The sequence below is a fragment of the Solanum pennellii genome, chromosome 4 (assembly GCF_001406875.1).
Source record: "Solanum pennellii chromosome 4, SPENNV200".
NCBI lineage: Eukaryota > Viridiplantae > Streptophyta > Magnoliopsida > Solanales > Solanaceae > Solanum > Solanum pennellii.
In genome coordinates, this window is record NC_028640.1 from 51225712 (window position 1) to 51243530 (window position 17819).

Consider the following 17819-nt stretch of genomic DNA (forward strand, 5'->3'; position numbering starts at 1 on the left):
AATAATTTTACTGCTCGAATCGACTACACAGGTCGTTACACCAACGATGGTTGACTTTTTTTTTAAAACTAGTGCCACGTAGGCTAATAAGGAGTAGAAAATTACTTATAAAATAAATTCAGGAGGGTAATAGGACCTTAGTATAGTATAAGTGTGTCTCTGGGATTTCAGACATAGGTTGAGGGGGTACTTGTGCATTTTCCCTTTAATATATTATTTCAAGTTTGGAACTTAGAATTTTGGATTGTTCCATAAAGATTATAGTCCAGAGATGTTGGTAATCATACTAAAAATTATATCAAAATCAATGGATACTAATGCAAAAAGGAAATCAATATAACATTAAAAATGACAATAATATTGAATATTTGTTCTTTGATTTTACATTGATTTAGACAAGTAAAATACATAATTTAATTTTAATTTCCTTCTAATACTTATTAAACTTATTTAGCATGATTTAGTACATTTAAATTCTGATCATTGCCGATTCACCACCCCGAAAAATTAGGTCATCTTGTTTCTTCTCTCTCCATCATCAAAATTTTCCTAGTTATGGCAAACAGGTATTGAACAACCTATTATGGCAAAGAGCATCCGGTGGTTGTATACCTCACTCAAAATTATCAATTTTGACTGGGGTAACTTCATCAGCCACATCAAAACGTCCCACCAAACGCGCAAAGAACACCATCTGTTGTTCAAGTGTGAATTTAATGTTTTCAGCCTGCATATGGCCAAAAAAAAAATCAGCTAATTTCCTCCAAGACTGACAGATTATAAGTTATCTAACCAAGTCTGGAATACACACCCTACGGAAACCATGCTGCTCTCCTTCATATTCAACGAGTGCAACAGGCAATCCTTTTTCCTTCAGCGCTTGGTAGATTTTCCGTGCTTGATCAGGTGAAACTACCTGTAAAAAGGGATGGAAAGCTCAATTCTAGCAGTAACTAGCTAAATATCCAACACTTATGATGAGCAAGACAAAAGACCATGCACTTTGGTAGAAGCTGCATTTTATCAATTGAATGTATTTGCATCAAAACAATTTTCCAGAAAGATGGTACTTGGTCACGGGATATACATGAATAGAAGGTTTAAGAACTTGCTATTTCTTACAAGTTTAGCAGACCAACCTACTGCATAAAATACAAAAGGCATAACAAATAAACGTGTCCTTTAAATTGAACTCATCTGGCATCTATGCCCTCCAACTTTGGTGTGCAGAAGTAGGTATTTAAACATTAAAATAGAACAAATAGACACACGTGTCTTACGTGGCATACTATAAATCAGCTCGAGTATTCTCACGCAAAGTACCACGTAAGACGGGTGTATCTACGTATCAACTTTATACAAGTTTAACTGTTTACTTGTGCACACCCAAAGTTTGAGAGCATAAATGCCAGGTGAGGTTAAGTTAAAGGAAACGATTATGTATTGTGCCAATACAAAAATATATACAAAGAAAGTGGAAATATGAAAGAGTGAGCTTGCTATAGGAGGTTGTCAAATCTTTAGGGGGAAGAGAGTTGAGGGAAAAGATCAATGTAGACATTTCTTCTATAAAAGAATGACACATGCACGAGATTATGGGGTAAACTTCACATATGGTCACATAATTATTATTACTTGTGTTTTACAAAAATTACTTGACTATTTTTTCCAACACAAAAATCATCATACTTTTAGATACTACCTAAAAAGTCACTAAGCCGGAAAATGCAAAACTTTCCGATGATCATAGGGATTGTATTAGACATATGTATCCAAGTTTCAGACAAAAACACAAAGCCAAGACTTGGAAAGACTAAACTTGGAATGCAACAAGAAAAAGTAATGAAGCCTTTAAAAGATTTATGGACAAATGCGAAAATAAGGATAAGGACCATTCTTTTGATATTTTACTTTCTTCATATGGGTTTGATTTTTGGATTTTGGGTCGAGTCAGGTAAAAGCTTTAACTGAATTTCAATTTGTATTTTAAAAAAAAAAGTAAAAAGGAGTTTGCATCGGAAAGTTAAGCATTTTCCGCCTATGTGACTTTTTAGTTAGTATCTTTTAAGTTTAATGACTTTTGGTGTTAGAAAAGATAGATAGTTAAGTGACTTTTGTGAAAACAAGTAATAGTTATATAACCATATGTAAAATACTCGGAGATTATGAAATTAAAAGGGACATGCTGTGCTTGCCTTGTCCTCCAATCCCTGAAATAAAATAATGGGGCAGGAAAAGTGGTCTACAAAATTGATAGGCGACCTCTCAAAATATGCCTTTTCGTCCCCTGCAATTATACAGAAGGCCTCAACACATACTGATAAACATCAATCCGCAGAAAGACTTAAAACAAATAGATCGTTAACATTAATTGATTAGATAATTACCAACTAGATTGTCAGTATAGTGAGATTCAAACTTGTGAGTTTCTGCTCTCAGCAATTGCAGATCACCAATCTGTTCAATGAAAGATGATGGCATAAAGCATTGAAACTAAAATTGGTTGATAAATGATACATAAGGAGCTTTGAGTAAGGAGCTTTGAGTAGACTTATGAACCAAACTGATGATGTTCTACATAAAAGATGATCATCTAAGATAACAGAATGCTCATATATAGGCACCAGCCTTAACTACAAAATTTTCTATCATATATTATTTTTTTGATGACCCTGGTGTCTGGTCTAGCTTGTGCGTACCTCGACTAATTCTAGGGGAAATCACCTAGTTTTTTTTTCAAAATTAGAACCTGAGACCTCATGGTGCTCAACCCACTTCATTGACCACTAGGTCACACCCTTGGATGTATTTTCCATATTTTTATGATCTGTTTCTGGTTGCAGACACGATATCAGGTAGGATATGGAAATGCGATATTACTTATCACAAACAAATTTCATGATTCACTCACACCATACAAGGAAGCTCCAGCCTTGAAAACATCTTTAAATGCAAGTGCCGCTAATGTTGTATAACCACCAGCTGAACTCCCTGTAATACAAAGTCTTTCACCGTCAACCCTTCCGCTGTCAACCTGGATGAACAGACTAATTTACCATTACCAGCAAAATTATAAGCAGCATTAAAGGAATATATAAGTAAACTCAATTTTTTGATGTTACCAAAAATTTGGCACAATTGCAGCAGTCATTAACATCCACGATTCCCCAATTTCCCAATAGCCTTTCTCTATATTCTCTGCCATAACCTTCATATGAGCCAAAAACAAAATGATGTTAACAAACTTAACAGCTAGCTAACTAATCTACCACTGTGTCATACGCCATCTTGATTCCTTGGTCGCCTCTGCTTTTTCTACCAATATAAAGTAATGTCGTATATTTCCTTTTTATACATATCAAAGGTTCTGACAATCAGTCAATAAAAGCAGGAAATGAGGTTTCCCTCAAAGAACTTCAACTCTCAAAGTCCCTTAATCAAGAAACAATATAGAAAGATACAAGCCAACAACGGAAGGAGTAAAAGGCCATGTGTGTACCAGTGCTTCCACCATAATTCACATCCACATAGGCCCAACCACGACTGGTCCAATATTGAATGGTAAGATTTAAACATCCCCGTGCTTCAGCTGTAGGACCTCCTGCATCATCATAAACTACACATTAACATCTCATACAGAAACCAATTAGTCCAGCGTTTTAACTAAGAAAATCAGTCAGGAAGAAGCAGCTCTAATCAGGGAAAGAATAACCATGACTTCGCAAGAGCAATGGAGGTGTTTTTCCATGACTAGCTTGAAAATCGGTGTTTGTTGGTGGATAAAAGTATGCATATGCATATTGACCCGGCACATCTGTTGGGAACTTTATCAACTCTGGCCGACTGTAATAGGAGTTATACATCTCACTAACAGATGACGATGACCACATAATCTTGAAATCAATTACTTCTGTCCTCTGATCATCCAAAGTAACCTGCAGAAATAACAGAAAAAATGCTAAAAAAATGATCTACAATTAATTTACAAGTACTGTTTTCAAAATTTCAAGCAACTGGGAAGTTTGTCTACAGAACCTTAGCTATTGACGATGGATGAACAGCAGATGCTCCTTCAACATACAAGCTATGAACCCCAGAAGTCTGTTTAGGTGATAAGGTAGTTATCAAGACAAGCACAATGATAAAAGCTCATAAAGGACACTAAAGATCCTGTTTGGATTGGCTTAAAAGTTGGTCAAATCTACTTTTTAAGTCATTTTTAGCTTTTGAGAGTGTTTGACAAAGTTAAAAATAACTAAAAATAAGTTTAAAAATTACTTATAAAAAGTTAAAAAAACAAAAGTAGGAGTTAACCTACTTTTTCTTTTTTGACTTAAAAGTCATTTAAGTTTGACTTTAAAAAGTTACTGTTTGAAAGCTTTTTTTTCCAGCCAATCCACACAGGCTCTTAAGTACACAGCTTGTGCTACCAAGACCTCACTATGTTGTTTATATCTGTGAAAGGAATATCAAGCACTGATATTTTGCCTAGGTTGACATCCAAAACTCCAAGATATGACTTCCCATTCTCCCTGCACATATTTTTCAATTTAGATTAGTTGAACTACATCAATTTTCCTCCCAGAATGATTCCCTTCCCCTAAGCGAGGGGAAGAGGAAAGTGATCAAGAACTTTGTTACCAAAATAATCAGAATAAAAGCACTATGATTTCAAATATCATGATATACACAAAATTATTAAATAGCAAACTACTTATCAGCTTGACCTGTAACTGCAGGCAATTAAAGTATCTTGGTCGTGGTTCTTAAGAAAGTCATAAGACTTCATCCCAAATATCCATAAGGGTCTTGTAAACTCAGCATCGAGAGAGTAAACTGGTAACACCTCGTTAGAAGACTCTACCTGTCAACAATAAATAAAACAGGCCAATCAAGTTTACACTGTCTCACTTAATGTATGAGTTCAGTGCCAGCAACAATAACAAGGATGTGTTACTGGTAGATATTCCATTATTTTTCCACATAGATGCTGAATCTTTGATGCATATTCCATGCCCAATATCCAGCACCATAAATAACACGAAAAATGGAAGTCTGCTTGTGCAGAAATTGAACAAGCACAAAAGCTTGTTTTTCTTTTTCACTTTCCCTCCGTACCTCATTACTGGCTCAGGGGAAGGGGCCATGGCAGAACTTCAGATTAGCTTTTTGGCATATGGTATCCACAAAGTTGGATTATGGTTAGCTTGGGAAGGGTAAGGTGAATTCTCACTTTAATTATGCAAAAGTTCATGTAAAAGTTAAATGTTTTGCATTTTCCATCCAAATAATGTTTCAGCAGAGGACTGAAAGTGCAATGCTTATGTGGAGATGAGCCGTTTGGCCATGAGAATTATTCACATTTATTCCGGAATACTTTTTCACTTTATTTCAAAATCAGTGTTAAGTTATAAAATTTCCAAATCCAACTTGGAGCTGGATTCTAAATTAGGAGAAGTGCTCCAAACCTATATTCCAACTCCATCTCTATAAATACAAAAAAAAATGTTCTCTTCCCCTTCTTCGCAAAAAATACAACCAAACACAACCTCAATCTTCAATTTCAACTTGAAAATTCCAGATAAAGTGAAAAATATTTGAAATAAATGGTCAAACATTTACTAAGGTTAGTGTCTGTTAAACACTAAATAATAAGACTAAGTTAGAGTTGGAGGCCACCATAGCAATAATTTTTTTCATATTCTTATAATTGCAGTATCTAGCTAATTGAAATTTTTAAGCCTTGATCGACAAAATATCAGAGTTTTAACCACTTGATTTCTTATTAATGCAACTTCACATCTTCTATAACAAGAATGTGGTTAATAAAGGGCCAGACTGAAGGTTCACCATGTTTGTAAGGCAATAGAATTTAATGACAATGCAACATCTACCAAGTATCCACAACTTTAAGTCTTAAGAAAGTAAAAAACACAAGGGTCAAATTCGTAAAGAGCAAAAGAACAAAAGTTTAGGCTAGAACTCAAAGAAGATGAGACGGTTATTAAAAAAACTTCTAAGCAACTAGATGCAATCATACCCTAGAAGAGAAGTTCAAGTTAAGCCAGAATGCTAGACAGAAGATAGACATAAGAAGTTCAAGTTTAGACATAAGGCACGATAAAAGATTATACAGATGGCAGAGATTTAATCAGTATGACACTATGACATCACACAAATGAGGACTTACCCATTTGTAAATATTCCAAAACCCACTTTTCCTGTCAGTTACAAAGTACAGCTCCCCTGCACCCCAAAAGAATAGCAAATAAATGCAAGGAACAAGAGAAATCAGTCTTGGCATATTGCAAGTGTAGAGCTAATCATGAAACAAGATCTATCATGATCAAATTACAACACAGGATATAGAATCTTACAGTTGCATACTAAGGCATATATGAACTCAATATTACCAGTCAAAGTATATCCCTTTTTTGTTGATAATTCAATAAGCTTGATTCAAGAGATTTTATCCCCTAGCTTAATTATAGATATTATTTTATTTGATTAATTATCATCCCTAAATTAGAGATAGGACTAATTTACAAATACTCAAGCTCATATGTTGTACAAATATATTGGAATACAACAAAACTTTCTTATTTTCAAAATCTACATGGTATTAGAGCCATTGTCTTTTTTAGGTGAGTTTTCTCCCTCACAACACTAGGGTTCGAAGAGGTTTGAGTTTTTCTCTCTTTTACTGCTCCACTTTGTTTTCAAAGGTTGTGCATGTCAGAGTTGCTTTCTGACAGTGGTGTCCAAAAATCAATGCCACCACAAGCTTCCCCTTGCACCTACGACCAAAACCCAGCAAGAATCTCTGCTAAGAAACACTACACCCGCTATTGACAACACTATCAATGACAACATGCCAATAACACGCAACGGAGAGTAGGCCCTTGTCCAACTACTTACTCAGGGAGGTCTTTCCTCTGGTGGTTGTTGGCCTATTCCAAGCCTACCCATCCGGGTCCCACTATTTTCCAAAATATCGGATCTAAGTTTTCCTGCATACCAGACCATTGAGATGCTGGGAATCCTTATTTGATTTTTTTGAAAGTTTCCTTCCTTGGATTAGTACTGGGAAGCATTATAAGAGAGTCAACAAAGGATCATCCTGTATTCGGCACCAACCAAGAAGTCTGGGCTAACTGCCTCATGAGCAACCAAGGACATCCAATTCCAATAATGACCACCTTCACTATTATTATTGTGGAAAACCAAAACATACAAAGGACACATACTGAAAACTACATGGTATTACTAGAAACTCTTATCCTTTGAGTGATGATAAAAGTACAACTCCTTTTGCGATTATACATGATGTATAAAGTCCTACTCAAACAATTTCTTTGCCTGGTACTTGATGGTTTGTTACTTAAATTGACTGTTGCACTAGGATGAAGTAGGTGTATATTTGTTCGAGGCCAAATTTGAGGTTTCTCGTCCTTTTAGTCATTTCATAAGATGATTTTTTCTTAATTAGTGGCTAAGATAAAAATCTCGCGAACTGATTATGGCATATAATACTTGATTAAGGATTTGGTTCTTATCTGGAGTTCAATGAGATAATCCATCAACCTAGGTGTCCCTATACTAGTGCACAAAACATAGTAGCTGAAAGGGATAAATAGGCATTTGTTAGAAGTGGCAAGATCTCTTACGTCTACCATGAATCTACAAAAATCCTATTGGGGGTGTCATTCTAGTTGTTATCTTATGAATAGAATGCCACTTAAAACCCTCAATTTTTCAAATTTCTCTAGAAACTTGAAAGGGTGAGATCAAACTAAACTGTATCAGGCTTTTTTGTTTCTGGTGCAAGCAAATGTATTTAGAGGACACTAAATCCATTATAGATATCCTAGGTTCCTGTTAGGATTCAGATTCAGTTTTCTTACTCTTTGACAAGCTGTAAATATGGTTTAGTGCAACCCAAGCACTGGTTTCAATGAATATACACAATGTTACCTTCTCAAAAAAAAATATAGATAGATTGTTCCTATAGAGGTGTTTGTGTACTATGTTCACATCATGATCTAGGAAACTTGATACTAGAGTCCTTAAGTTTGTCTTTACTAGGTATTCTCCTGCATATATATAAAAAAAGATACAAATGCTGTCACCCTCCCTCCAGGAGATCCTTTGTCAGCATGATACCTTTCGAGAGTTTGAGCCCTATTTTAGTATTACATTGTCACCTCTTTAGGGGGAGAGCAATAGAGAGGAACAGATTATTCTCCTTATTTCCATTATTGAAATTAATGTCAGGGGAAAGTGAAATTGGAGACAGAATTCAAGGGGAGACTATTGGGCATTTGAATAGACCTAATTTGATAACGTGCACAAGGAGAATCAGAGAAGAAAAAGAAATCATGCAGTTTGCCAAAGTTAAATCCTCTTCTACTTGTGAGTTATCTACATTTCCTAATGAATTAGATTTGCCAATTTCTCATAGAAAAAGAGTCAAATCTTGCACCAAATATACTTTATCTAATCTTCTCCTATAATTCTCTGCCTTCCTCCAATATATCCCTTGGCATTGTCTATTTCTTTTATGTCTATTTTCTAGAATTGTAGGGAAGCTTTGGAAATCCTAATTGGAAGCAGGCTATAACTGAAAAACTTAAGGACTTATCAAAATATGAGACTTGGAACATGTCACCTTACCACATGACAAGGAGTTGGTTGGATATGAATAGGTTCATACAGTAAAGACAAAGTTGATAGTTTGATTGAAAGATTCAAAGCAAGATTGACGGCTAAGGGATTGACTCAGACTTATGGAGTGGATTATCAAGAGACATTTGTCCATGTTGCTAAAGTGAACACCGTTAGAATTCTTTTGTGCTGTGTAGCTAAGCTTGATTGGGACTTGCAACAACTAGAAAAAAAAATGCCTTTCTGCATGGAGACTTAAAAAAAGAGGTGTATATATAGATCCCTATAGAAAGTTCCCCTGTGTACTTGGTGTGTATTGGGTAATGCCAAGGACTACTAAGGACGTACTATACAGCTGGGAAGAGATAGGAAGAAGAGGTTCTGGTGAAGTTTGGTGGGAGTTAATCCCAACATGCATCTAGTGGATTCTGTGAACAGAAAGAAATGCAAGATGCTTTGAGGATAAGAGAAACAAAACCCAGAAGATTAGAATGAATTGCCTTAGCCTTTTGTATTTTTGGTGTAAGCAAAATATAATGGAGAATATAGAACTTTTTGTTGATTTCATAGGAAATTTATGATCTCCCATAGGGTAGTGTTGACATGCTCTGATGAGATTGTAAGTGACCTATGCTCTGTTTGATGATGAGTCTATTGTGAATACACAATTACCTTTATCTCAAAAAAATTATAAACATCCCTATTGGATTTGATACTGAACAAAGTCAAGGTAAGGTGTTCAGATTGAAGCAACTTTATACGGTCTTATGCAATTCCCTAAAGCTGGTTTGATTGATCTTTCAAAGCTACGATCTTTTTTGGCTACCAAGTACCAGCAAACCAATGTTGACCATACCCTCTTCGTGACAACAAAAGAGTAAACTCACTCTTCTCGTAGTTTATGTTAATGACATAATATGAGATGAGAAAGAGGAGATAACCCGATTGAAAAGTTGTTGGCACAAGAATTGGAAATCAATGATCCAGGAAAATTACATTTAATGGGAATTGAAGTTTCTATCTCAAAAAGAGGGTTCTATCTCTCAAAAGGAAGTAAATTCTAGATTGCTAAGAGACTGGTATGATAAGTTGCAAACCAGCAAATTTGCCCATTGAAAGTAATCACAAGTTTCACAGGAGCCGGAGAGCAAGTTGATAAGGAGAGCTATTAGAGATTGGTTGGAAGAATTATTGCTCACACACACTAGACCAACATAAACTATTCAGTCAGCCTGGTGAATTAGTTTATGCATGATCACAAAATATCACTATATCATCAGCATACTGTAAATGACAAACCTTCATTGTCTCCCTACTGTCTTCTATCTCAAAACCTTAAATCCACCTATTCTGCAATGTTATCCTCATCATGCTATCAAATCCCTCCATTGCTAGTATAAACAGGAAAGGAGACAAGGGGTCAACTTGCCTAAGGCCCCTTTCAGAAGCAAAAGAGCCACAGCTTCTAGTTTCTCCATTCACCACAAAAGAGAAACTATCAGTTTAAATGCAAAAGTCTATCCATTTCAACCATTTCTCAGCCCATTTGTCTAAGAATATTCAGCAAGAATTTCAAGTTCACATGATCATAAGCTTTTTCTATGTCTAGCTTGCACATGACACCTGCTTTTGCACCTTTAGAGTCCAAACAATCATCAGCAGTTAGAGTTGCTTCCATTATCTGCCTCCCTCTTATAAATGTCATCTTATGCTTGTTAACCAAATTGTTAACTACCTTGTTAAGTTTTTCAGCTAGTAACTTTGCCACAATCTTCTTCAAAATATCCTATTTCATGAGCTAGAAAAAAGACATAGGAAATCCATCAACCCCAGGATCCTTCTCCATTGCAGACAATTTATTGCTTTCTAGGATTTCTGCCTCATCAAATTGTCCGTGTAAACCCTCTTATTCTTTGACAGAGATCTCTGTAACTTCATGTAGCACTAATTCTAGACTTCACACTTTTGTTGATGTTGATGTTCTTGTACAAATTCTGAATAGCTTCTTTGATCCCCTCAAGATTTGTAACCTCAACACCCTCCCACAACTTCAGGCTATCTATGGAATTGCCCTTTTATGAGCAGTAGATATCCTACGGAAATATTATTTTATTTTTGTCTCCTTGTTTCAACAATTGTATCCTTGATTATCTCCTTGTTTCTTGCTACATCTTCAAACTCCATAGCTGAGTTTGACTTCCTACATTATCCCATCATTTGTGAGACTTTGTTCTTGGATAACCTCCAAGTTTGTCAATTGGTTGAGAATGTCTTTCTTTTCTCTGTTTCCAGTTGCCCTGTTATAACTATACTTCACAGCGTAAACAAAAGAAACTGTTCCAACTCAGAGCAGTCATTAGCTTACTTTGCTCTCTCAAGCTAAAATACAAGCTTATTCTAAGTGCTCATCTACAGCCAAAAGAATAGTGGCTCAATTATCAAACTGCTGATATGCGTTTTGTAGGCAGATTAAAAATACCATAAAATACTAGCTCTAAATGTAAGTGGATCAAGAGTACACTCCATATTTTCTACGACATTCCATAGAGAAATGGTAAGGCAAATCGAGAGATAGTTACAGGCTAAATAACATTTCCAGATTGTACAAGAAATCAACAGCCAGTCCAGTATTTGCTGAAGAAGAACTTACATAGTCCAAATTGCAGAGTGTACATAAACAGGCACCTCCCAAATGGTTGTCTATTTGTTTTGCAATGAGAAGTTATGCTTCAGTTCCAAGATTTGACACTTAATATCTTCCACAACAAAAGGCCTGACCCTCCGAACTCCATTTTCAGATATAAAGATCTTTGAATTGAAATTTATGCAAGTAACAACTTAGAAATCACTAGTTTTTTGTGAAACAGTGAGGGACCATTTTCTGATTTTGAGGATCATTCTCATTATTTTTGAAGCTGTGTCAGGCATTCATATAGACTGGGGGGGAAGCTACATCTATCCAATTAATGAAGTGGTACAAATTGACGAGCTAGCCAATACACTAGGGGAGCAAATAGGGGAATGACCCACCATCTACTTGGGCATGCCATTAGGTGCAAAAAGTAAGTCAATAAGCATTTGGAGTGGAGTGATAGAGAAGTGTGAGAGAAAATTAGCAAACTGGAAAAGCCAATACTTATCCCCCCGGGGGGGGGGGGGGGGGGNGGGGGGGGGGGCTTACATGATGTCTGTTTCCCAGCACCAGCTGGTGTAATCAACAGAATAGAGGTACTCAGAAGAACTTTCTTTTGGCAAGGAAATGAAGATAAGAGAAAGTATCATATTGTCAAATGGGAAGAAATGAATATAAGCAAGAAGATAGGGGCTGTGGGCATCAGAAACATGAAGTTTCAGAACCAAAGCCTTATGATGAAGTGGTTATGGAAGTTCGCATCTGCTGAGAACTCATTGTGGAAGGAAGTGATTGCTGCAAAATATGGAATGAGGGATAAGTGGATGTCAACAAAGGTGACCTCTCCCTACGGGTCTAGTGTATGGAGATCTATCAATGATCTATGGGACTTGGTGCTAAAAAGATCATATTGTAAGGTGGGAAATGGCAGAAAGGTGGCTTTCTGGATGAACAAATGGTGTGGACAGGTCCCTTTAAGACAAAGGTTTCCTGACCTCTCAACCTATGTCAAATGCAACAAGCAACTGTAGCCGAATTATGGAATGATCAGGGGTGGAATTTGCACTTCAGGAATGATTGGGAGATGTGCAGAATAACAGATTTTTTGGTTACCCTAGCACAATTTAGCAACCTGACCGAGGAAGAGGACTCACTGATATGGAATGTGGGGAGCAAAGGGTTGTTTCACAGTAAATTCAGCATATGAAGATCTCAACACAGTTGGCATTGAAAAAGTAGAATGGCCTTGGAAGATGATATGGAAAACCAAGATACCTTATAAAGTAAACTGTTTTACTTGTCTGTTAGCTAAGGAGGCAGTTTTGACACATGAGAAGCTGAAAAAAAGAGGCTTTCAACTGTGTTTCACGTGCTTTTTGTGTGAAGAGCAAGGAGAGACAGCTGTGGCAAATGTTCACCAATATGAGAGAGATTAAATGGGTGAAACGAGGAAGGATTAAAGAGGTTTTGAAGTGCTGGACTAAAGATGGAAATGCAGGAAGAAAGGAGGAGAGATGGAAGATTGTCCCATCATATATATGGTGGACAGTATGGCTAGAGAGGAACCAGAGATGTTTTGAAGGAAAGCAGAGCAACATACAAAGATTTTAGCTTAATTGTTTAGCACTGTATTATTTTTTGTGTAAACAAGTAGTCCTAGTCAGAAGTAATCAGCACAAATATAGATTGGTTGTAACTTGTAACTTGGTAGGTATAGGATCCTATGTAATTACAACACTTTTGGAGGGGAACTACACTTTTAAGGAAGAATACATGTGGATAAATATAGACTAACTGTTACATTTCTCAAAAAAAAAAGAATTCCAATATATGCTACCAAAAGCCAATAATATTCACTAAAGCACAGGACAAAATTTTTAATACTTCTCTACCGAGACTAATCCTAGAAACAGAGAAGAACAATAAAAGTTTATACGATGCACAGGCTGGCATTTATTCAAGAGTACCTTGAGAAGACCATAGGGGTTCAGTAGGAGATTCCACAAGAGTAGGATCACCACCAGCAACACATATGCGGTTTTGCACATCCCTAGGGGAAAGACAAAGAACGCCAAAGAGCAAATCAACAAGTAGATGGTTATGTTCCTCATATACTAGGACTCAAAATTTAATTATTTATTTGAAAAATGGTGATAGCTTATGCAGGCCTAAATAAAATGTGATCTCTCCGTGGATGTGCCTCCTCTTGTTGGTAGGAGCATCAGTGTGTCATATAGCTGCGTATATCTGTGTGTTTTTGACTGTGTGCACATGAGGGAGAGAGGGAGAGAGAGAGGGAGAGAGAGAGAGAGAGAGAGAGAGATTTAATATGGCTGTACCCATTGTCTGATATATAACCAACCCAAAGCTCCGATCTGTCCCATGGCATATTTGGGTGACCCCATTCAATCCATGCGATACGGTCCCCTTTGGGGTCAATCCGAGGAGAAGCATAAAAGTCATTGCCCCCAACTAACAGCCTTGGTTCTGCATTTATGTGCCAAACAAGCAAAAAAAAAAATTAAGATCAGAAATTCACTCATTGTACAGTCCAACAAATATAGCCTAGGAGGGGAGGGGCAATACGTAAACAATTGAATAGCCCTTCATAATATACAAACATTCTTTGACAGTTTTGTAGCCCATCACCGAGAAACAGATGTAAAAGCAAAGAAAATTCACATTGAATCATGGTTAACCAATACTGAAAGATTCTCACCTTGATCGCTGTTACTGCTCAGAGCAATAGACACAATTGTGGTAATCGCATTTATACCACTTTCACGTTGATCTACAGAAGGAGCAAGGAATAGGATAAAATTTCTCAGAGAATCAAGCTAAAACTTTGAAAGATAATGAATATTTAAAACCTTCTCTCACTGTCACATAACGGTTAAAACGAGAGTCAAACACTCCATCAGCATAGCATACACTTCGTCCGCCATAATCTGGAGTGAGGGGCAACGGAGCAGAATCTAGTACCAAAACAACAGGGATCAATTGGAAAGAAACATCTCAAAAATATTGATAATAAATATGATGAAATAACAACATACCGGGTGTAATCTCATGGGTGGGATCTGGGGAGGGTAGAATGTACGCGACCTTACCCCAACCTTACAAGGTCGGGAGGCTGCTTATGAAGAACTCTCGTCTCAAGTAACACATATCAAAGCAATTTAAAGTTTTTCGAAAAATTTACAGAAGTAAAGCAGACCTAGAAAATAATAGAGAAATCAGCACATGGCATACAGTAAAAGGAACAGCAACAACAAAATAATACCATAACCAAAGCAAAGAAACAATAGGCTGCAACATAGATCGAAGGACAAGAAACTACGAGACTAGTACTAATGCTATTGGTATGCAAATAGTATATGATGAACTATATGCTAAAATGAAAGAGCTTCAATCATCCAAAATTAATATGAATCAACTTGCTACCTGCGAGACAGTTTCTTTTTTTTCTGGTTATTACTTATTTCAATTCAACAATAACCATAAAATGGACAGATCAAATATGGCACATTTGTAAACGAACGGCTGCTAATAATCCCAAATATGTACATAAATAAAATTGTCTCTCCATCGAAGCTTATATTAAATATACTACAAAATGGTAAAAACTGGATGCAATTATATTCAACTGCATTCAATGACATAGAAAACAAAGGAAAATGAAGACCTAAGGACGAAATGGACTGTTTATATAGTCTCTGATCATTGTAATTAGAGAAGATCAAAATGTCTCCTTGTATACAAAAATCACCACCACCATACTCCTGAGCCAACGTCCTCACAGCAAAATCTTTAGGAGTTACATCTATAGGGTCTTCCCCTGGTTTCCCTGGTTCCTTCACAATAACCGCTCGTCTGAATCCAAAAAAAAAAAAAAGCTCAAACTTCACGCAGAACTCACAAAAATATATCACAAACTTATGGGTTTTGGGGCATAAACACAAAGACAGTAAACATGAGTTTACATGCAAACTATGATAGTGGAACAATCAAAAATTCAAACTTTACATGAAATCCAGAAGGAGAATATCACAATATTTATGGGTTTTGGGGTTTACACATCACGACAGTAAACATGTGTTTCAAATGCAACTTATGAAGGCATGTGAATAAGCTTTCAAACTCAACATAAAACCTCCTCAAGAAAATATCAAAATCTCTATGGGTTTTTGGAGTTAAGAGCGAAGACAGCAAACATGAGTTTCATATGCAAATCAAGAATGCTAACAATATATTCAAACATGACAGTAAATCCATGAGAAAGTTTTACAATAGTTTTGGTTTGAACACAAATCCATAAACATGAGTTTCATAGGCAAACTAACTTCTTTTTTATGAATGTGGTGTTCAGGCCAGCTTTTGTGCACCTCAACTAATTCCATGGGAAGTCTGTCACCTCCCACCAGCACCAGGTACCGGGTAACGTTGTCCACCAAGGCTAGGACAGATGGGAAGAATAACTTAGTGTTTTTTTGTCTCCGTCGAGTTTTAAACCTGAGACCTCAGAATTCTCAACCACTTCATCGACCACTATGTGACACCCTAAGGAGCAAAAACTAACTTCTTTTTGGTTTAACCATCGATATACAGAACACACTGGTCTGATTAATCTGTATTCATGATTGGTCCATTAAAGGGGAAGCATGTGCCACTCCTCACCCATGATTACTCCATTCCCAAGGCTCGAATTGCTCGAACCCAAACCTCTAATAAAGGGTGGAGAAATCTCCTCTATGGCTCTATCTCACCACACCTCTTGGTGGTGCTAGTGTGGTGTTCATGCGCTAATTAGGAATGCATATGAACCCGAAAATCAAACCAAACATGATCCTCAAAAAATATCAAAATCATTATGAGCTTTGAGGTTTAAACACTAAGACAGCTTTCATCGGAAACTCATGAATACACAAGATATCAAAATGCAAATTACATAAAACAAACAAAGAAACGTCACAATATTGATGGGGTTTGGCATTTAATTGTGAAGTTAGTAAACATGATTTTTTTTCATATGAATTAATACCAATTCAAACTTTTAGATAAAACCCACTATAGGATTAGGGGTTTTGAGGGCTTCATATGCACTGTACCCGGACTCTGTAGGTCGAGATTCTAGCCAGAAAAGACGACCAAGTGAATCAACCGAAAAGCCACCGAGGCGTTTAGTGGATCCAGAAACGATATCAGCGGTGATGGGCGACTTCCAAGAACCATAGGGTGCTATGTGTTTCTTCACATTGGGATTTGTAGAAGACATTCTAATGGGAAGAGAGAATTTTCTGGTGAGTAGCTTTGTTGAAGGAGTAATGTGAATGAGTGAAGATGAGAATGGTGATACTGATGCCAAGTAGCAGAAAGCATAGTGACGAGTGAGAGCGGGTATGCCTGAAAAACCCATTCACTCTGGCCCGAATCTAGAGAAAATTAAATGAAAGGTGTCAAATAAGTTTTGATTTGATTTTTGCTAATAGATTGATCAAAAGCTGATGAAATTATTTTTAAAATGTAATTAAGTAAATATGGGATTAAATTAATATTTTAAAATTTTTTAATTTTTTATAAAATACAAAAAAGTACTTTATTTTTTCAACTTTTATAATTTTATCTAAATTATTCTTTTTTAAAATAAATAAATAAAAATAGGTATTTTTCTTCTTCTTCTCTCTTCTCTTCTTCTTCCTTTTTAGAAATGTGAAAAAATGACTATCAAAATAAATATTCTCTCATTATTTTATCTTCCTTCTCATCTTCGGTCATGACTCTCTCCTCTTTCTGAACTGAAAATTGTGTTGACTTAAAATGGGTAAGTCATTTTTTTGAGAGATTTTACAATTTTGAAATAATACTACGCTTTTTTCGTGGGTTAATGAAGAATAAATCGTTATATAGATGTGAAAAATGAATAATAGTGTAATGATACCTATTATTTATTGTTTTAGAAAGAAAATTAACAAATCAAAAAGTCATAATTTGAGAAAATGTATATGTAATATTAACATTTACTGAAAATTCATTTTTTTTGTTGTTTTTATTGTTCTTTTTGTGACCATTTTGTTCGTATGATCTAAGAAATATAGTTTTGTTCAGTTGTCCACAAATATTTGAAGTGTAGGAGATTGAAAAAAAACTATTCCTCAATTACTATCTATAATTAGTGAAAGAAAAAAACAATGACTACTGCTCTGTATCACAGTCAAACCCAAAATGCAAGGAGAAGGAGAAGGAGAAGGATTTAGGAATGGAGAAGGAGAAATTGAAAAAGAAAGTGAAAGAGAAAGAAAAAAAAAGTTGAAGTCGTCAATTGTGATGTAAAGCAACAATATCCACCATTGATTAGATTGATTGTTATGTATACCATTGTGAATTGCTTTTCTTGTTGATAAGTTGTATAAAACAATTGGTGAAGTGTTTATTTTTGTTGATGATATTAATGATTTTTTTGTTGAAACAAATGTCAATTATGATGGAAAAGAAGAAATATGGTGTATGTGCAACATATATAACC

At 35.9% G+C, this 17819-nt stretch overlaps 1 protein-coding gene across 1 annotated transcript; it reads right to left on the reverse strand.

The window, feature by feature from the left end:
- Nucleotides 1-315: 315 nt before the first annotated feature.
- Nucleotides 316-16746, reverse strand: LOC107018088. Its single transcript, XM_015218460.2, has 18 exons — nt 16405-16746; nt 14982-15169; nt 14167-14271; nt 14016-14087; nt 13636-13783; nt 13264-13346; nt 6191-6246; nt 4728-4864; nt 4442-4532; nt 4036-4101; nt 3713-3935; nt 3500-3601; nt 3123-3208; nt 2912-3034; nt 2388-2457; nt 2196-2287; nt 812-916; nt 316-727 (listed from the first exon to the last, which is right to left on the reverse strand). The coding sequence occupies exons 1-18, from the start codon at nt 16710-16712 to the stop codon at nt 614-616; spliced, it is 2169 nt and encodes a 722-aa protein (XP_015073946.1). The 5' UTR covers nt 16713-16746; the 3' UTR covers nt 316-613.
- Between the last annotated feature and the right edge of the window lie 1073 nt (nt 16747-17819).